The sequence below is a fragment of the Paroedura picta genome, chromosome 12 (assembly GCF_049243985.1).
Source record: "Paroedura picta isolate Pp20150507F chromosome 12, Ppicta_v3.0, whole genome shotgun sequence".
Taxonomy (NCBI): Eukaryota; Metazoa; Chordata; class Lepidosauria; order Squamata; family Gekkonidae; genus Paroedura; species Paroedura picta.
In genome coordinates, this window is record NC_135380.1 from 777,835 (window position 1) to 797,965 (window position 20,131).

Sequence of the window (20,131 nt, forward strand, 5' to 3'; positions counted from 1 at the left end):
CCCCCCCCCCCCCGGGGTGGAGTTCCAAGCAAATAGGGTTTAGGAGGAGTGGCTGATCTTGGGTGCGCGGGCACAGAGCCCATTCTGGCACTGCCCGGCAGAGTGCTTGGCCAGGCCCCATCCCTGCAGCTTGGGCCTGGGCCACCTGCTGCCCCTTTGCTAGGACGAAGGCCTGACTGCCAGGGGTGGGGAGGGCATGCTGGAGGCAGTGGTGGGGGGCTTCCAGCACTTTGGTCTAGCCGCCTCCCCAGCACCACAACTGCCAGGTAGAAAGAGGGAAAATAAACAGCCAAGAAAGCAAAAGAGGTTCATAGTTTTTAATGGATGAACAAAAGAAGTACAAAATGAGTAGGAGGGGGAGGCAGTTGCCTCTCCCCACTAAAAAGGGTGGGGGCTTCGTTTTCCTTGTGCAAGTTTCAGCCATTTCCAAATATGCCGCAGGGCTGTGATTCCCGACCACTTTCTTGGGAGCAGGAGGCCAGATGCCCTGGGTGTTGTGAAATGGCAAGTCTCTCCACTTGCCCCGAAACTGCGCAATGTGGGGAGGGCAGCCAGTGAAGCAGGGAGCAGCAGGTGAGGGGCTGGGGCCAGGGAGGAGGCCAGCCCCACGGAGCGGCCCAGCTGGGCCCCTCGTGCTGGCGGCTGGGTCTTGCTGGATGGGCTGCCTTAAGGGTTCCCTTGGAGCAGGACTCACGGGGGTAGCGTTGGGGCCAGGAGGGTCGGCAGGCCAGCGGGCAGCCGCTCCCCGTCTAGCTCATGATCTGCCTGGGCCGGCCGTAGCCAGTCATGCCCGCCTGCGAGGCCCCCTGGTTGGAGCCCATTTGCAGACCGATCACGTTCTTGCCTTCCTTCAGCTGCATGGCGCTGAATTCCCGCTTGTTCTCCTGGGCTTTCCTGGGAGGGGCAGGAGAAAGAGGAGGCTGAGAGAGACCAAGAGAACCCCCCCTCCTCCCTCCTCCCCCTCCCCCTCCCAGCTTTGGGCGCATGGAGGCAAACGGTCCGCTAAGGGGTGACTTGGCTGGACAGGGACTGGCCTGGGGCAAGTCCTAGGGTGCTTGGGGCCCAAGCTAGCCCAGCCCCCTGCCTGGTGCAGTGGCCCTTCCCCATGAATCATAGAATAATAGGAGTTGGAAGGGACCTCCTGGGTCGTCTAGTCCAACCCCCTGCACTATGCAGGACCCTCTCTAGTAAAAGGTGAAAGATTTATGCGACCTGAAGAGAAACCAGAGTACCACAACCCTCTCGCTCATCCCTTTTAACCTGCCACCCCCTTGAAACTTCACAGAATCAGCCTCTCCATCAGATGGCTCTCCAGCCTCTGCTTAAATATTTCCAAAGATGGAGAACCCACCACCTCCCGAGGAAGCCTGTTCCACTGAGAAACCGCTCTAACTGTCAGGAACTTCTTCCGGATGTTTAGATGGAATTTCTTTTGAATTAACCCTGGGCTACTTACTTCATGAACCAGGAGGGATCCCCTTGGTAGTGGCCGTCGTTCTTGGTCACTGCGAGGCTGCCCAAAGCTACCAGTGTCCTCTGCACAGCAGCCATGTCCTTTGCTGGGGGCCAGGAGGAAAAGAGACTGTTGATGCAATGGAGGGAGGAACCCATGTGCCCCCCCCAGGCCAGCAGGGGCCTGGTTCTTTATCTCTCTGGCCACCGGCTGCTTGTGGCCCTTGTGTGGCTTCCCCTCAGCAGCCCCAGTCCAGCCGGGGGCCCTCTAGGGCTGTGGCCTTGGGCCCCATCTGAACCGCCAAGCCAGATCTCTGGCCAGTGGGAAGGCAAGCTGGAAGAGGGACGGCCAAGCCTGTCGTAGCAGTAGCTGGGCCCTGCCCTGTTCATCCTCAGGGGAGCGTGGCTGTGAGGGGGGTGGTCCCACCTGGAGTGGGAAAGGGCCCTCCTTCAGTTGCAGCCAGCTTAGAGTGGTCCCTCATGGGGGCTTCGAGGGGGCTTGCTCTGACCTGCCTCTGCGCAGCTACTCTGGGTGGGCTTCCTGGGCAGTCTCCCGTCCAGCTACTCAGCTGGGCGGCCCCCGCTTAGCTTCCCCGACCTGGTGGGATCCGTGCTGGTCTCCTACCCAAGCGCTGGCCGTGCGTGGCAGACCCTGGTGGGACTGGGGCGGTCATGGCACAAAGCCGACAGAGCGGCCTGCTGCTGGGCAGCCCCGTGGGCAGTCGGCCTTGGCACTCTCCAGGGCTGACCTCGCCCAGCTTCTGGGAGGGGCTACTGGGCCACGTAGGGCAGGACCCTCCCCCTTCATTCCTGAATAGCATAGCCTCTGCAGCTCAAGCCATGGTCTAAAATGGGTGTCAGAGTGACTGACTCCTCAGGGTTGTTGTGAAGGCAACAGTACAAAGTCAAGAGCAATCTAGAAGCCCCACACAAGGGTCCCCTGGACACCTCCCTGCCTCTCCCAGCTGCCCACAGCACCCCCCCCCCCCACCACCTTCAAAGAGGTCCACTGTCTGGAAGACGTCCGTCTTCACTACTCCGTAGTCCTCGGCCGCCTTCAGAAACTGCGCAATCTGCTCCATCTGCTTGAAGACCATGGTGGGGGGGGACTCCGGGATCTTCACAGGCTTGGAGCTGGAGGGGTGGAGGCTGTTGATGAGCCGGCCCAGGACCTGCCAGCGAGACACGTGGGTCAGCAAAGGGCGAGGAAAAGGGGGAGGCGAGCGGGAAGAGGCTGCTGCCAGGGACTCCCCTGCCTTTCAGGGCCTGGAGGCCACCGGGGGGGGGGGGCTCCTGGCTTCTGCCCTCCCCAGCTGCAAGCCGGGTGGTCTGATCACTTGGCCCTGCTCAGAGCAGAAAGGCAGAGGAAGTGCTTCAGTTCACCTCTGCCCTGGGTCAACCCAGCCCTGAAAACACGGAAGTGTGGGGGTCACCGGGGGGGGGGGGTAAGCCAGGTCAAGCTCCACACTCACAATGCCGTTCTTCAGCCAGACCTGGAAGCCCAGCCTGCCACGGTCGGGGCGCCCCACTTCGGCCCCACACTGAGCCACGACCCACTCGATCAGCCGCTCCTCCAGCTCATCGTCGTATTTCTTCTCAATTTTGGCCTGGACATCTCTGCTCAGGCCGAACGAGGGCCCTTTGTTTGCCATACTCACCAGTGAGGGAAAGACCTGGAGGGAGGAAGGAAGGAAGGAGAGGCCCAAGCCCATGAGCCCTGGGCCTGTGCTGGAGTCCTGACCCAGCTGGCGCCTCCCTCTCCCGCCGCAGGGCCGATGGAGAGCAGAGGTGGGCCAGGGGCCAGGGAGGATGTTTCCCAGAGAAGCACAGAGACGGGGGCCCCTCCCCTCCCTCCCCCCCAGGGCTGCCTGCACCGGCCTCCGGGACCTCTGGCTGCTGGCCCCAGGGCTCCCTGCCATGGGGCTCCCTGCTGCTGGGGCCAGCCCCTTCCTGAGACTCATCAGGACTGGGGCCAGCTCTGGGCAGAGCTTAAGCAGGAGAACGGTGGCTGGGAACAGGAACAGCTACTGTTGCTTTAGGGGGTCATAGGATCAAAGGATGGGGAAGGAGGGTCCCCTTAAATATTGCCATTTTCTGAAGGTTTTAAGATGGATTCTGCTGCTTCAGAGCTCCTTCACTGGAAGCTTTGGAAGAGGTTGGAGGAGCCCCTCCCTGGCAGCAGGCAGGCTGGACTGTGGGGGCCTGTGGTCTATTCCAGCCCTGGGTGGTTTTCCTTCCGGCAGCATTTGCTGCTCTAGTGATCATTGTGCCCCAGCTCACCCTCACACCACTTCCCGCCTCTGGCCCGGGAGGGAGGCCCCCAAGCTGGGGCCGGAAGCACCCCTGGGGGACAGGCCGCCAGGCTGGCCAAGCGTCTGCCACAAGAGCCTGGGGTGGGGTGGGGTGGGGTGGGTGGGCCACTGTCCTTGTGCTGTTGTAGACGAGCATGGGCTTTCTGCCTGGTGTGGCAGCACATCACACATCGTAGCCATGAAGCTCTCTGGGTGGCTTTGGCCAGGGACTCTCCCTCGGCCTAACCCACCTAACAGGGTTGTTGGGTGGAGCAATATGGGAGGTGAGAACTAGGCACCCTGGCCCAAAGGAAGGGTGAAATAAACTGAGAAATGAGAGAGAGACAGGAAGCCACCTACGGCCCTTTCCTTTGCCCCCCCTCCTGCCGAGCCCCTTCCCCTGGCCCTTTGTTCTCAGCCACTTCACGGTCAGCAGCCGCCAGCTCTCTGACACGCCACGGCTCCTGCACTTTAGAAGCTTTTCCTCTCCCAGCTTTTCTGCACAAAAAACAGACACAAACTATAAGCTGCCCCTTCCTGCAATCTTCTACTTCCCCTCCCCCAGAACATCCATCTGGGGCAGCAAGCCCATGGCACCGACCCCCAACGGCCACCCTTCCCCCAGGCCCCGCTTGGGTGGGGAAACTGAGCTGAGCACCCCTAAATCCTATCCCCCCCCACCACCCCAGTGTCCCAGAGACTCACCAGGCGCTGCTCCGCTCTTCCTCCGAGGATGCAGTCTGCAGCTGGCAGCAGCTGGCTCTGGGGCTAAAAGGCTCCCGCTCCAGCCGGGTGATGTCAGGGCCAGCCCCTCCCCAGCGAGGAGAGCAGCTCCCCATCCAGGCAGGAGCCTCTGCTGCTCCAGGCACCATATTTGGGGAAAGACTCCAAAGAGACGGAGCTGCAGCCTTCCCCAGACATTCCCCAGATGCCGAAGTAGCCAGACCAGCCCTGAGGCAGAGAGTCCTTTTTAGGTAGGGCAGCCCAGATGTTGAGCAAGAAGGATGAGCAGCAGGGGGGGGGGATGTCGCTGTCTGCTCTGACCTCAGAGCTGGTTTCCCTGTGAGGTCAGAACCATCCACAAGCAGGAATTTTTGCACTTTCCCCAGGGGTCAGAAGGAGCAGAAGGGAGGGGGGAGTTGTTTGCAAATGCCTCTCCTTGGCTTTTGGGAAGGGGCTCACTTTGGGGCACTGGAAGGGGAGTTCCTCTTTGTGGCAGAGATGGGATTTGAACCCAGCTCTCTGTCTGGGAGTTGCTCCCATTAGGCACAGATTCCCCTGATGCAAATGACCTATGGAACAGCCCCACTGGGATGGGGATGGGCATGGGCATGGGGGGTGGTCATCTGAAGGAAAACCTCTGCAAGGACCCGTAGCAAAAGGCAACATCAGACGTGTGCCTGCACATGAGAGCGTATAGCCCAGAGTTAAACTTTGTTGGCTCTCCACTATGCCTCCCTCCGCCCCTAAGGAATTTAAGATAGAGCCCATTAAATCCTCCCCAAATCCCTGGCCCCGGAGGAATCAAATGGGCCTCACCTATTTTAGCCACATGCTCTCTGGAGCGAGATTGGGGCCCCCAGTCCACCACAGCAGCAGCTGGCCTCCCCACGCAGGGGGCCCCACGGAGTTTACTAGCCTCGGAGGCGCTCGGTCACCCGGGAAGCCCCTTGGGCCTTTTCCATTTGGCTAGTTTGGAATGTGGAGGTGTTTTCATCATTTCTATGGTGTATCGTTGGCTGCCCTCGGGAACGGGTGCCATAGAGATGGGACGGATGGCTAAGGAAGGGTGCCCCGGCCTCAGCCCAGAATGCCCAAGGCCAGCCGCCCAGAGGGCAGCAGGGGCAGGGCCAGGGGCAAGGGGGCATAACTTGTGTGTCTTGCAGGAGAAAACCATCCCCTCCCTGCCCCCTTCCTTCCTCCCTCCGAGAAGAGGATGGGATGGGAGGATTGGCCCTGGGGGGTACACACTGGGAGGGATGGGGGGGGGCTCTTGTTCTGGGGTAGCTCAGCTGTGCAAACTGTGGGGGGGAGGGGAACACAAAGTGGAAGGACAGAGAAGCTGGGTGGGACTGACCAGGGGACAGGGGCACAGAGTCCAGCAGCTAACCGTGCGGGACTCCAGCCAAACAAGGCATCCCATCTCAACCCAGCAGCAAGGGAGCAGCCAGGAAAGGGGCTGGTGTTCCCTCAGGGAACTAGTAGGTGAGGGACCTGACCTGTGCGGGGAAGGAGGGAGCCGTCCCAAAAGAGCCTACTGCCTGCAACAGGCTCTCAATTCAGCAGTTCAGGGAGACATCCCACGTAACGCCCCCCCCCCCCGATTCTCTCTAACAAAGACACTGCAGTTCCATCAAGTTGTGGGTGTGTGAGGGGGCCGTGCATGGGAAGAGATGTGCACACCCTTGATTTCCCCTTTCCCACCAGGAGAAGGTTGTTTTTCTGCATTGTGAACAAAGATGTTGGCAAAAAGGGCTCCAGGAGAAACCACCTCCCAGGCCAGGCCGGCCTCCCCAAAATAGCAGCCCATTAGCCCAGTGCAGCAATGGTTAACGTTGCCTTATACTAACTGCCCCTCACAGGCCGGACCCACAGCTGCTTGGGCACTGCTCCCAGAAGGGGCGAGTGGGGCAGGGGCAGGGCAGGGGTGGGGAGCTGAGAATACACCTAGCCCCGCAGGGACACGGCAGGCGTGGCTCAGGGTGCTGTTGTGCGTTCCTCTCGTGAGGCCCACACCTTGCTGCCACCCACCTCACAAAGAGCCGGGGGGGGGAGGGCAGGGGTGCATTCATTCTCCGCAGGCCTCCCAGGGCCCTCCCCTCCCCTCCCCCCGTCCTTCAGCCCTCCCTCGGCCTTGTGGCCACCCTGTCCCCCCCCCCCCGTTTTGTGAGCGACAGCCATCGCTGAAGAGAAGGAGGCGGAGGGCAGGTCTGTCTTTTATTTTTTTGCATTTGGCAGCAGAACTGGTAGAAACGGGACTGGCAGGAATATGGCGACGACAAGAAGACACACAGAAGAGCATCAGCCTCCAAAACGCACAATCGGGGGGGGGGGGGGAGAAACGCCAGCCAGGGCAGGTACTTCTTCCCCCCAGCCACTGGTGTCACTCCTTTGGCTTTTGCCCAGGAAGAGGCCAGAAACTGGGGCACTAGCCCCCCGCCCCTCCAAGCAGCAGTGGCGGCCGCAGTGGTACTCTCGGCTCGGCCCCCGGTGTGCTGCTGAGAAGCAGGGCCAAAGAGGGGCCCTCAGGCAGCACAACGCTGAATCGCTGTTGGTTGTGTGACCGCAGAAAAAACAGACACAAAGAAGTGGGCAGACTGCCCCGTCCCATGAAGCAGCGCTGGAAGGAGTCCCTCCCCTCCACGGTGTGTGCTTCAGGAATCAAGAGGGAAACACCCCCCCCCCCTCTGCCAGTGAGCGCAGCTGTGGTTCACCTCCCAAGGGAGGCCACACTCCGCTGGGAGGGAGGGAGGGAGGGAGGGAGGGAGGAAGAAAGCCCGCCACCGCAGCACCCGAAGTTCTGGCCTCCCCAAGAGGCCACAGTCCTGGTCAATGGATCAGGGCTGGACGGAAAGGTCCGGCAGTGTGCAGAGCTTGCCTCAGTCTCAGCACTGGTCTCCTGGGGCTGGCGCTCCTCGCAGCAGGAGGGTGAGGGCGACGGCTGACTCTTCTGCAGGCCGACCCCTCTCCAGACAGCAGGCCCCAGCTTGCTGCGGCAGGAGCAGACTAGGGGAAGCCCCGGCTCCTGGCGGGAGGGGCATCCGCAACTACTCAGCCCTCTCTCCCACGAGTGAGTGAGTGAGTGAGTGATGTGGGCTGATGCCTCCGGGGGCTGATGGCCAATGAGGCTCTTTGCAACCCCTTGACTCTGACAAAGTCCAGCCCCTAACCCAACCCTGTGTGAGACCTCAGGTGTGCCACAGAAACCAATCCAGAGCTGCCCAATGGCTTGTCATCTGGACCACAAACCCCCAGAAGCCCCCCCCCCCGATCCTGCTGCAACGTCAACACCTTTACCCTCTGGCCAGCAGGGTGAGGGGACCCTGGCAGACCTACACAGGATGCCTTAACGGGGTCACTGTGAGCTCCCCCCCCCAATAACACAGCAAAGCAACCCTGGAAAGGTCTAAATCCCCCAGGTAGGACGCCCTGGAATCCTGTTGTCTAAAAGACATAAATCTTGTCGCGCTGGACACAATCCAGATCATCATCCAGGGTCAGTAAGACCTGCAAGGAGAGAGGAGGCCGCTGGCTGGGAAGGGGTCCAAACTGACCTCTTGCCCAGAGGGAGCTCCGTGGCTGCAGGGGAAGGAAGCAGCGCCTTCAAGGAGTCCCCCGCAAACCCACCAAGCACAGGGGGCAGCAGAGACCCTCTTGGGCTGCTCCTCCCCAGCCAGGGCAGAGGCAGGCAGGCAGGCAGGCTGGGAGGCCACCTACCAGGAAGGAGCCGAACATGGCGATGGACGAGAGGAAGTGCCAGACGTCGTGGTCATCAAAGAAGTCCAGCAGGATGCATTCCCGGTTGTGCTCTCGGGACTCCGCTGGCGTTTTCTGCCAAGAGCATCAAAGGGCAGCTGAGCTGGGCGCCACACAGCTTCTCAGCCACCAAGAGACATGCATCGCGTCGCTGGTCTCGGGCTGGGAGGGCCAAACCAGTTCGCCAGGGAGACGCTGCAGCCATTGATGGTGTGGCTGCACTGCACCCAGGCCGCTACCTGGCGGCCTCTCCAGTGAAAAGGAGCCAGCAGGAGGTGAGGTGATCCCCCACCCCCCTTCTCTGGGAGCGGCTTGCCAGTTGGAGCAGACAGGACTGGCCTGGAGGGACTGAGGCTTCTTCACGTGTGAGGCCAAAGACAAAGCACACCCCGCCCAGCCCAGCCTCCTCATTCTGCTCCTTGCCTTTTCCGTTTAAAATACTGCTCCATGGTGTGAACAGGGCCCTGGATGGCTCCAGGCCGCACTCCCGGTCCCCCACCTCATACTGAGAGCCCAAACTGGGAGGGAGAGAAGCTTGACTCACCTGCCAGGTGCTCAAGCCCTGGAAGAAGAAGAAGAGGGCAAAGCCCCACACGACGGATGTGCAGATGATGCAGAGCAGGGGGATCGGCCTGAGGCATTCACCGCTTCGGAGCTGCAGGAGGAGCCGCAGAGCAGATCAGGGGAGGAAACTGAGGCACACCCCTCCCCCCTCCCCACCTGCCTCCCGCCCCCCCCACTGTACCTTCATGATGATGTAGAAGGCAAAGTAGAGGAGGAGGTTGCAGATGCCAATGGCCAGCAGGTAGGAGGCAAAGTCGTTGGGCCGGGCAAGGAGGCCGTAGGCAGCACTGCCGGGAAAAAGAGGAGGTCGGGCAGGCAGGCCTGAAACTGCCTTCTGGAGGGCCAGACCCTCAAGGCTGCTCCATCATCCATTCAGGCCAGCAGCAAGAGCAGCAGCAGCAGCTCTCCTGGGTCTCAGGCAGAGGTCGATCACCTGGTCCTTTGAACTGGAGACGCTGCTGGGGATGGAACCCTGGACCTTCTGCATGCCAAGCAGAGGCTCTGCCCCTGAGCCACAGAGCCTCCCCTGGAACAAGAAGTAGCTACAAGCAGAGTGTACCCCCAATAGGCCCTGCCCTCTGGCAAGGCCCCCACTACCCACAAGTGGAAACCCATCTCGGACTCCCCCGAGGGTCCAGCCCCAGTTCCACCCACCAGCTGTTACTCACAGGGACCAGTTGATGATATTTCCCATCACCAGCAGGACCATCCGATCCTGGGGACGGAAAAGAGGGAGAGGTGCCAAATACTTGCCACCCAGCTGGGCCTGACACGCACACCGCCCTGGAATCCACATTTGGGGGCCTGGAAACTACATCTGGCTCAGAAAGCAGCAGACAAGCCGCTAACATGACTCCCCCAAGCAAAGTGGCGCCCACAGGCCCCCACCAGCACCCAGATTTCTCCCGAGGGACTGCTTTGGGCCTCAGAAGCCCTAGTCTGCAGCCACCCGGGGGGCATTTGGAAGACTGCCCATTACCCTGCCTGCTGAGCAGGGGCAGGGTCTTTGCGGTGGGAGGGACCCCTTTGCCAGGCAGCCAGTTAAACCTGGACTCTGGCGCTTCAGTGCAAAAATGACTTGGCTGTTCTATCAGCTGGCCTTTTGTGCCGTTGTCTTCAGGGGCCTACTGAAAAGTGAGGCTTTTGACGCCACTCGGGGACTTGCTTGCACCACTTTGTGTTCTCTCAGTACTTCAGATAAAAGGAGCACAAAACAGGAACGGTATTTGGAAGGCGGGTGGACCTACTCACCACATACAGGGGCCCACTGCACTGCCGGATGCAGTCTGTGTAAACCACGTGCAGGATCCTGCGCAAGATCCCAGAATCTATGGAAAGATAAATAAATAAATGGAAAGATAAATGGAAAGATAAATAAATAAATCTAAATAAATAAATAAATAAAGGTGGACGCCTGTTCAGCCTTGGGGACCGAGAAGGGGCAGCCTCTGGCCTGGGGAGGGGAGGGGAGAGGGGAGAGGGGAGAGGGGAGGGGAGGGGAGGGGGGAGGGGAGGGGGGAGGGGAGGGGAGGGGAGGAGGGACAGCGGGCGGGCTGGCGGGCAGCGGGCAGGTCCCCCCCCCTTGGGCCAAGGGAGCAGGCAGACAGTGGACTGGAAGAGCAGGAGGTGTCTGGAAGGCCCACCCCCACCGTGGCCCCTGCTGGAGACGGCACGCGGGAGGGTCGGGTGGGCACTGCCAGGTCAGCCAGGAGGAGGAGCCGGTGGAACTCACCCAGCCTCCAGCGACCCATGTAGTAGAGCTGAGTGCTTAGCAACAGCGTGGACACGATGTGGATGATGGAGAAGACGATCCAGAAGGCCGTGTTGCCCTTTCCGAAGACCTGGGAAGCCACAGCGGGGGTGGGGGTGACCCTGGGAGTCAGGCGGGGCTCCCCACCCTGGGAGGGTCTGGGATGTGTGAAGCCGCCTCACGCCTGCCAGGCTCTCACTCCCTTCTCCGCTCAGCCAAAGGAGCTGGGGCCACCGACGGAAGACCCTTGGCTGCAGGCAGAACCCAGCCCTCCGGAGACCCCCAACAGCTCCATCTGCTTTGCCCCCCCCCCAGCACTCACCACCCCCACGACGGAAAAGAAGATGACCACAGCCAGGCACGCGTAGGCGCTGTAGGCGCTGGCATTGATGTCGGGGTGCCGCTTCTGGTAGAGCTTCAGCATGCACAGCCCCGCAATCATGTACATGAACGAGGTGTCTGGGGACAAGAGGCAAAGGGATGCCGGACAGTCATTGCCCCCCCTCCTCCCCCCCTAGTTAGGAGAAGGCTGGCCAATCAGTTGTGAAGGAAAGGCACTTCGCACATGCTCGGGAGGCCCTCTGTGACTGAGCCAGGCCTCCCCAGGCAGGTGCCAGAATACCGAGGGCCCCTCCCTCAGCCCCTCCCACACCACACTCACCAAACTGGAAGTTGGTATAGTTGGGGCAGACGTGGTAGCAAGCACTCAGAAGCCCCTCCATCATGAGAGCAGTGCCCATGGCGTAGAAGAGGCCAAAGTGCTTCGGGATCCCACACTCCTGGGAGGGGAGGAGAGGGGAGGTCCTTTCTCCATCACGGAGAAGAGAGGCCAGCTGGCAACACACAGTCCCTGCCCAAAGGGACTGGCAGCCAAGGGCCGCCTCTCTGGGGCCAGAGGCCTTCCCCTTGTGCCCTGCATTTCCTCCCCCATTTTACCTGCAGGCAGGCAGACCCCACCCCTGACTGGCTCTGAAGGAAGAAGGGCCTGTGGGCAGGCCAACTGCTGGTCGTGCAGCTCTTTCATGCCCACTGGCACCCCCCCCCCCCAATGGGCACTGCTGCTTTGCCAGCCGTTGCCCCAGCCCCTCCCCTGGCCTGCCATTCCTGGAGTGGAGAGCAGAGCCACCACGGGCATCAGCCAGGACGGGAAGGGAAAGGGAAAGCAGAGGAGGAGGAGAAAGAGGGTCTTCCCGCCCCTGCCCCCCTGCCCCCCCACCTCACCAGGGCCTGCAGGTCGTTGCGCATCACAGCCCGGCTGTAGTGGATCTCTCGCTGCAGGATGATGATGAGGAAAAGCAGCCCCAGCAGGATGTAGCCCAGGTTGCTGACAATGTTGTTGAAGGCGCTGGGCACGGGACGGGCAAGAGTGTGGGTCCCGCAGCCAACTTCCCCCAGCCCCAGCCCCCCACGGCTGGAGGGAAGGCCCTTCCTACCTGAGGTTCCCCAGGGGGTGGGCACACAGGAAATTGTAGTAGCAAATGTCCTGATTCCCAGTGACGTTCACCACCTGCAAGGCAGAAGGAGGCTCTGTGGGCCTTGGAGGGGGGTGGGGGGAGGCAGGAACCCAGAAAGTGGGACCGGCTGTGAGCGGGCCCCGAGTCCTGCTCGTGTTCTCAAAGACAGTTCTTCATGGGGCTAGTGACACTCACCGTCTGGTAGGTGATCACCAGCTGGACAACGGGCAGCGCATAGAAGACCGCGATGGTGGCGATGTTCCTGCAGGAGGGGCAGAACCAGGGCGCGGTCACCAGGGATCTCTTGCCCCCCCCCCCCCTGCCAGGGCCTGTTGTGCCACTGGGCAGGGATGGTGGCCCACAGGGAGAAGGGCGACCCCCCCCCCACGCCCCTCGTTGCTTACCAAAAATAAATCTGGTATTTCTTCCGCAGCACCCGCTTGTCTTTGCGTGCCAGGTCCGCCACGGACAAGTATTGCTGCACGGAGGGCAGGATCAGGGCAAGGCATGACTGGGGGGGGCATGCCCCTGGGAGCCAGCCCCCCCCTCTGCCCCCAGAGCAGGATGAGAGGCCATCAGGTCAGCTCCCACAACCCACGCAGAGCACAAGGTGTACTCCCCCCCCTCCCAAGAGCAATAGGGCCTGACTGAGCAAAGCACTTGTGGGGCTGGGGGAGGATGGGGGGTGCTCAGGCAAGCCAGGGAAGCTGCAAGTGTTCCTCTCACCCTCCCTCCAGGCCCTGCATCCTCCTTTGCCCAAACTGCAGCTGGGGGCACAATCGCTGCCAACCCACCGATGGGAAGCAATCTGCAAATGCTCCCAGGGCATGGCTCCCCCAAGGGTCCACATGGAGCGCATCTGTGGTGGAGGCTGGTGGGAGCCATTCTCAAGAGGCCTGGGGAGTGGAGCAGGCCCCCTCCTCGCAGCCTGACTCACCTTGGTGCGGATGACGTTCTTGTCAGAGTCAATGTCAGCCAAGGTGTCATAGTCATCTTCTTCCACGGAGCTGAGCGAGTCCAGCCGTGGACGCCCCACCAGGTTATCCAGGGAACGGTCTGCAGGAGGGAGGGAGGGAGGGGGCAGCATGACCCCCTAGACCCTGTTCCTTTCCTCCCTCCAGCAGCACCCCTGCTTCCAGGGCTGCCACCCAGCGCTCTTGAGCATTGGGGAGCCCTTGTGCGAAGCCTGCAGGTCAGCCGTGTCCCCCCCCCCATCCACTCAGTGAGGCATCTGGCCAACTCCCCACCCGTCCCCCTCTTTTAGGCAGGGCCCAGAGGTCAGGCCAGGAGGCCACTGCCCACGGGGACACAAGATGCTCTGGGCAGACTCCTGACTCCCACCGTCCCCCTTCCCTTCCCTTCCCCTTCCCCAGAGCAGCCATCCCACTGCTCCGGAAGGGCTGTCCATTGTCTCACGGTGAGCAGGGAGGGGGGTCAGCACCATGCACAATTACAGTCCCCCTCTGGCAAGCTTTCTGAGGAGGAGTCGTCTCTACTTTGCTATGGAGAACGTCGCCCAAAGGGCACCCAATTGATTGACAAGGTTTGAAGGCAATCCTGGAGCTAGACACCCCACAGCTGTGTGGGTGTTTTGCCTCTCCACCCCACAGCCCCCTCCCCAAATGTCTGCAGCCCCTCAGAAAGCAGCAGCCTGTGTGAGATTGAGCAACGGGGGGGGGGGGACATCCCATCCCTGACTTGTCAGCCACACAGGATCACTGCTGAGGCCTGCTCACCCCCCCCCCAGCCCTGGAGGCAGACCCCCTCCCCCGCAAGCCAGGTGGCCGCAGCAGTGCCCCATTTGGTGCCAGGAACGGGATGCCCAGAAGCAGTGACTGGCCGCCTCTCTCTGCCACTATCTACCCATAGCAATGGCCAAGTGTCTCTGGCGGTGCTGGCACGGCTCCTGCCCTTGAAAGGAAAGCACAGAGTTACACTTGAGCAGCCCTTAATGGACCGGTTCTCTCGACCAGGCCCGGGACACTGGCAGTCTTCGAGCAAAGGTTGGATACACACTTTTCTTGGATGCTTTAGGACACCAGTGACGCTACTCAGGGGCTCCCTCCAAAGCCAGTTCTGCAGAGTCGCAGTCAGGCCCGGGGCCAAAGGACCCCGACATCCAAGAGCGGGCAGGTAGAGCAGGTGCCCAGGACCCCCCACCCCACAACCCCTGCAGTTCGGTCTCAGTTTCCTTGCTGGGCTCTTCACATCCAGATGGCAGCCAGCCCTCACCTGCATAGCCATAGGAGGCTTCTGCGGAGAGCAGACTGTCCGAGACGTTCTCTGTGCTAACTGTGGAACCGTTGTCTGGAAAAGCAATTGGGGAGGGGAGGCAGAAGTGAGCCAGCACAGCCATAGTGAAGGCCAGAAGAGCCCCCGGCCCAGCCCCGCACACTTCTCAAGCAGAGCAGAGCAGAGCAGAGCTGCTCTTCTGTGCTGAGGAAGGGGAGGCCTGGCCCAGTGGGCCTCTTCCCAACATACATTCACGGCCAGCAGGCTCAGCAGCAGCCCCCCCCCCCCAGGGACTCACCAAAGGAGCCGTAACCGTAGGCACTGTAAGGAGGGCGTCCCAAGAAGGGGTCTGAGGAGACACCGGAATTCCCTGCAACCAACCAGCAGAAAACCATCAGCTGACAGGGGCCTGGGGGGGGCAGTGGCCCCTAGACAGAGCCCCCGGGGATGAGGGTCTCCAGAGATGGCTGCTGACCCTTCCCTCTGGTCTTGCTCTTCGGGGGAGGAAGCTGGAGGAGGCCCAGGATTTCCCCACAGCCCCTGAAAGAGCGGAGAAGCCCTAAGATAGAAAGGAGGGCTGGTGCTTACCAAGGGGAGGCGCTGAGTTGGAGAGGCGGGGGGGAGAGGGAGGGAGGGAGTTACTGACACAGGCCTGAACTCAGTGCTTAAGATGGGCGCACCCATCGCTCACCCGGACCTTTCTGGCGACTCCCAGACAGAGCCTGTATACCTGAGTTGCCAACTTTTGGAAAGTTTTTTTCTTTAAAAAGTAAACCGAATAGCATTATAGTACGGACCAACTTTAAAGTCCTCGAGTGGTGCCACAGGGGAAAGGGTGGTCTTGATGGTGTAGAGAGGGTGGGATCTTTGAAAAAGTGCCCGCCCAGACTGTGCAGCAGCTGCCTTGAGCTGGACTCTCTGCTGAGGTCGGAGCCAATCAGGCCTGCGCCCAGGGAGGGCGGGCACAGACAACGCATTCCACCTGGGGTGCCCTCCGTGGGAAGCAGCCCCAGAGAGCCAGTGCCCTGAGAATCCTGAAGGGGGCAGGCTCCAGAGGCAGGGCTGGGTCCCCCCAGACAGGGCACATGCAGCAGAGAAATGGGTCTCCAGCCACACTCTGAGTGGAAGCTGGGGGGGGGGGGGGCCCTCTTCCTTCAGGCCTCTTGGAGCAGCTGAACAGTAACACGTCCCGTGCACTTTGCAGGCAAGAACCGGATGAGGTCCCTCAGCTCAGAGTTCTGAGCCAGCTTAGCAGTCTTCTTGGGGCCAAAGAAGCCACCAAAAAGAGGGATTAAAAGGTTGCTCAATGACAGGAAACAGGGCTGATTCCCAGAGGAAGAATGGACAGTTCTCCCAATAGAAGGAAGTGAGCCGTGGGAACCCACAAGGACCGGTCCTGGGACCAGTGCTTTTTAATTCACTCAGACATGGAGTTGGCACTGTGACACTGAGAAGGCAAGTTCAGGACCAAATTGTTCAGGGGGGTGAAAAGCAGGGTGAGTGGGCAGCAATGTGGCAAATGAAACTCCATACTGGGAAGCAGAAGGTGATCCCAACTTCATCAGTATTAATCAGCCACCCTATCTTGTAAACTTGCTGAGACCAAGTTTGAAAGAACGGGGTTGCCGTGGATACCCTAATGAAAACGCCCATGCAGTGTGCCACAGGAGCCAAAGACGGCCTCTATGATGGGGATTGCTAGGGAATAATAAAATAAAAATAAAACAGCCAAGATTTGGTAATGCCCTGTATCAATCTCTGGTGCAATCTCATTTAGGATACTGTGTACGGAGAGCACATCTCAAAAAAGGCAAAGTTGAAAAAAGTACAAAAGAGGACAACAGCGATGATGATGTGGTTGGAGCCCCTTTCCTGTTAGGAAAGGCTGAAAACATCCAGTTTTTAAGAAAAGAAGGCTAAGGGGGAAACTTGATAGAGGTTTTTTTCAAAATTATGCACAGGGGAGAGGGAGGGAACTTTTTCTTCTCCTTCCCAAATACTAGAACTTGAGGGCATTCAACGGAGCTGACGGGCAGTAGATTTAGGATGGACAAAAAGAAAGACCACTTTGCACAGAGAGTGGAAAGGGGCGGCCCCAGGCATAAGTGCCCTTAAATGGCCTAGGCGGATCCAAGGAGAAGAGGCCGGTCAGTCCTGCACTGGCCCAGTGGGCTGCTGCTCTGGCCAGTGGGGCTCCTCCAGGTCCTCAGCTTCCTTGTAAAAACAAGCAGAGCTTCCTGCTCTCAGTGGCCTCTGGAGACCAAGGTGACTTCCTGTCGGTTTAGAAATGGCTCCAGGGTTGTGGGTGGAGAGGTGGAGTGGGCTTTTGGATCCTGGAGCCCCATGATGCCTGTCTTCCCCTGGCTCCACCCTGCCTGTCCTCTCCCATCGTCTCAGACCATGCGAAAGAGAAGGTGTGGGTGTGGGTGGGGGCAGGGGCATCATACATGAGCCAAGAGCCACCATATGCCTCAGTGGCACCCTGCTGTTTAGTTCAACGGGAACAGCCACCAGAAAGCTGTCCACGCATCATACCTTCTAGTTGCTGGGGTGCTCAGACACCTACCGGAGTTGGTCCCGGGTGTCTCCACAGGGGTTAAGAGCCCCATTGGCTTCCTCCTCCGTTGCCTACAAGAGAAGGGCCAGATCTGAGCAAACAGCTTTCAGCTTACAGCTTACAAGAGACAAGTGGGGCTGACTCCAAACCTTATCAGAGAAATGGCCACGTGGGATGTTTGGGGCTGCCTCTTCCCTGGACAACCAGCCCATAACTGTGCAAGGTCCCAGAGTCACACTGAAGGAGGGCAATCTGCTCACTCCCTTCCTATGCCTTTGATCCAACCTGGGTCACCCCCTCCCCCAGCGCCAGGCCACGCCAGGCAGCCCTAGAGGAGTGTGGAGCAGGGGCCTCCCAGGGATTCCCTCTCAAGCAAGCCCAGCCATCTTGGGGGCTGAATCTGCAGCAAGGCTGAGGCTGAGCCGGCACCTCATGAGAAGGTCTGCACTGGGCTGGAGCCTGCTGGGACCGAGGGGGTAGAATGGGGCACAGGGATGGGACTCACCTCCAGTTTCCCCCGCAGACAATGAGCAGCGCCACCACATAGAAGGAGAGGAAGATGCCCAGGCAGAAGAAGGTTCCACTCACATAGGCCTGCCCTGCAGGGAGAGAGGAAGGCACGGGGTGTGGATGTGTTTGTGTGCGACTAAACCCGATTAAGGAGGAACCTCCGTCAAGCGTGCCAAGGACAGAAGGGCAAGACACCCGGGCCAGCTCCTGAGGGGTCTGCACCGCGCCCACGCAGCACCAAGCACCGAACATGTGGCTGCAGGAGGGGTCTGGGTGAGGCTGCGCAGCAGGCTCCCCTCCCCACCCGCAGACCCAGCAATGCTTACAGCTGACGGCTGGAGACACCACCACGTCTAGGCCTTTCTGCCGGCCACCTTGATCGACAGGCTCATCTGGAGGGAGCAAAGGACGTGGCGAGTTGGCCACAGCACACTCCTCCCTTCGCAGGGCTCAGCCCCGCCAGGCGCTCTCCAAGGGAGCCTTCCTGGAACGGCCCTTGCACACAGGAGCAGGAGGGAAGGGAAGCGAAGCAAAGCTCCTGCGGCAACTCCCGCTTGGCCTCCCTGTCCCCAGGCCCTGCCCACGGCTCGGGGGTGACCTCTGCCCCTCAGGACTCCCTAGCATATGCCTTCTCTTCCCCTCCAGATGTCTCTTCTTTTATGAATTCATTCTTAGAGCAGGTCACACTGATGGGCTAGATAAATTATAACCAACTGAATCTCAGCCCTCAAATTTCATGTGTGATAACAATCAACAAAAACTTTACTACTGCCAGAATAGTTTTAACTTCCATTTCAGTCAATAATTTAGCATTCCTTTGGGAAGAAAACACATCACCGTACACACACAAACAATTATTTATAAATGATATATAATGTATAAAACAGGAAATCCAGCAGAGTCTGACTGAAATAAACAGGCCACATTCAAGTAAGCAACGCCTAGAGGGCCAGTCATCCCTGGGGCATTGCATCCCACAAATGGGCAGCACTCGGGCGAACTCCTGGAACTCCTGTTACACAAAGGCCCTCCTCAGCACCATTTGGGGCTCATGTAGTGGGACCAAATGGAAACAAACTGAGACATAACCTGGTGCACACACACCCTGCCCCCAACCCCCCCTCCCCAGCATTCACCTTTGGAGAAGGGGTAGTAGGGCAGTGCCCCTCCACAGGCTTCGTCTTCCGTCTTCACCACCACCACGACGTAGAAACTGTGGCTTGGAAAATCTTTCTTCTGAAAGCAGACAACAGGTTGGCTCTCACCAGGGGGGCCTTTAAGCCCCAGGAAGGACCCCGCAGAGGCCCCCCTGGCCAGAGGAGAGATGCCAGCGTCCGGCTACCTGCTCCTGAGGCAGGGCCAGCGTCACCAAGGGCACGGCCAGGTTTGCTGGGCACAGTTGATACCATTTGGGTTCCTTCTAATTGGTGCCATTCAACAGCGGGGGACAGCTGGAGCTCTAAACGGTACGTGGGCCAAGTGCAGAGAAAGCCGGCCGTACCTGGACCGTGATGGCCGCTTTCTTGGTCATGGTCTGGTACATGCCGATGAATGCCACGTTGTTGTCCAGGTCATAGACGGGGCACTGCACCAGGGAGGGAAGGGGAGGGGAGGGGAGGGGAGGGAAGGGAGGGGTTGCAAAGGGAGAGTCAGCCACAGGGCGCCAGAGCGAGTCACGGGGCGACCCCCTGCCCCTGCCCAGCGGCCCCGTTCACGTTCCCGCACCAGGATGTCTTGGATGGAGATGACGGAGCAAGGGAAGGCCGTAGCCGAGGTCACCTTCACGACCACCGAGTCCACCTCTGCCGGAAACTCATACTTGAAATACTGCCCAAGAGAGAGACGACAGTCAGCCTCCCCACAAAGCCCCTCTGCCTGCTGGAGGCAGAGCTCCCGCCTCCCCTGAAGCCTGCAGGAGAGCACCACTAGGTCTCAGAGGTCTTCCCTGGCCGGCTGAAGCCCACCCTCCCTTCGGGCAGAGCAGGTACCTGGGGCTGGGCGGCGGTGGCATTGAAGTCCAGGTGCTGGTCGGTCCTGCCGCGGAGGAAGAGGAAGAGGGCCGGGTGAGGCTCGCCCTGGGAGTCGCGGCCCAGAGGCCCGGGGCGGGGGGGGGGGGCGGGGGGTCCCCCGGGCCCACCTGAGCAGGAAGTTGTCCACGCGGGAGACCTGCAGCTGGTAGGAGACGTTGGCGGGCGAGAGCGTGGAGACGTCCACGTAGAAGAACTGCAGCTCCGACTCGTTCTTGGCCGGCGGCTGGCACAGGGTGCGCCCCACCTCCTGGTACAGGTACTTCCGCTGGAACCTGCGCCCGGCGAGACGTGAGGGCAGCGGGGCTGGGGCTGGGGCTGGGGCTGGGGCGAGGGGGCCTGGGGGTCTCGTCCTCCCCCTCCCCCCCCGGGGCGGTACTCACAGGCCGCGCAGGACGAGCGGCACCTGGAAGGACACCACCGCCTCCTTCTGCCGCACCACGAACAGCACCGGCGCCTCCTTCTGCGCCCGCGGCACGCTCACCGCCACGCGCACGCCCTCCGTCTGCAAGGCACCAGCGGCCGCAGCCGCGCCGTCAGCGCCGCCCCCGACGGGACGGGACCCCCCGCCCTCCGCCCCCCCCCCCTCCGCCCCCGCGGCCTCACCCGCTCGCGCCGGACCGTGTGGTTGAAGGCGTAGAGGCTGAGCCGCCCGCTGTCCACCGTGCCGCCGTAGGGCTGGTCGAAGGCCGCCTCCTGCTGCCGCACGCTCTTCTCCCCCCGCGCCCCCCCCAGCAGCCCCAGCAGCAGCAGCAGCAGCAGCAGCGCCGCCCCCCGCCGGGACCCCCGCATCGCCCGCCCGCCCGCCGCCGCGGCCC

The 20,131-nt window shown here is 60.8% G+C and overlaps 2 protein-coding genes across 4 annotated transcripts; both read right to left on the bottom strand.

The window, feature by feature from the left end:
* Window positions 1–303: 303 nt before the first annotated feature.
* On the bottom strand, window positions 304–4,685 carry TAGLN (transgelin). Of its 2 annotated transcripts, none has more exons than XM_077306203.1 (5): window positions 4,449–4,685; window positions 2,925–3,125; window positions 2,447–2,624; window positions 1,457–1,559; window positions 304–894 (listed from the first exon to the last, which is right to left on the bottom strand). In XM_077306203.1, the coding sequence occupies exons 2-5, from the start codon at window positions 3,102–3,104 to the stop codon at window positions 750–752; spliced, it is 606 nt and encodes a 201-aa protein (XP_077162318.1). In that variant the 5' UTR covers window positions 3,105–3,125; window positions 4,449–4,685; the 3' UTR covers window positions 304–749. The 2 variants fall into 2 exon arrangements, with proteins under 2 accessions (XP_077162318.1, XP_077162319.1); XM_077306204.1 differs by lacking the exon at window positions 4,449–4,685 and adding an exon at window positions 4,104–4,237.
* A 1,982-nt stretch (window positions 4,686–6,667) lies between these two features.
* Window positions 6,668–20,120, bottom strand: SIDT2 (SID1 transmembrane family member 2). Of its 2 annotated transcripts, XM_077307115.1 has the most exons (27): window positions 19,920–20,120; window positions 19,697–19,818; window positions 19,424–19,588; window positions 19,275–19,320; window positions 19,012–19,113; window positions 18,788–18,871; window positions 18,423–18,522; window positions 17,613–17,678; window positions 17,282–17,375; window positions 16,786–16,847; window positions 14,518–14,589; window positions 14,220–14,294; window positions 13,851–13,898; window positions 12,925–13,043; window positions 12,392–12,465; window positions 12,183–12,249; window positions 11,967–12,040; window positions 11,755–11,878; window positions 11,195–11,312; window positions 10,856–10,992; window positions 10,516–10,624; window positions 10,035–10,111; window positions 9,452–9,498; window positions 8,965–9,070; window positions 8,764–8,874; window positions 8,181–8,294; window positions 6,668–7,970 (listed from the first exon to the last, which is right to left on the bottom strand). In XM_077307115.1, exons 1-27 carry the CDS (start codon window positions 20,103–20,105, stop codon window positions 7,908–7,910), a joined length of 2,562 nt encoding a protein of 853 aa, XP_077163230.1. In that variant the 5' UTR covers window positions 20,106–20,120; the 3' UTR covers window positions 6,668–7,907. The 2 variants fall into 2 exon arrangements, with proteins under 2 accessions (XP_077163230.1, XP_077163231.1); XM_077307116.1 differs by lacking the exon at window positions 13,851–13,898.
* Window positions 20,121–20,131: the final 11 nt, after the last annotated feature.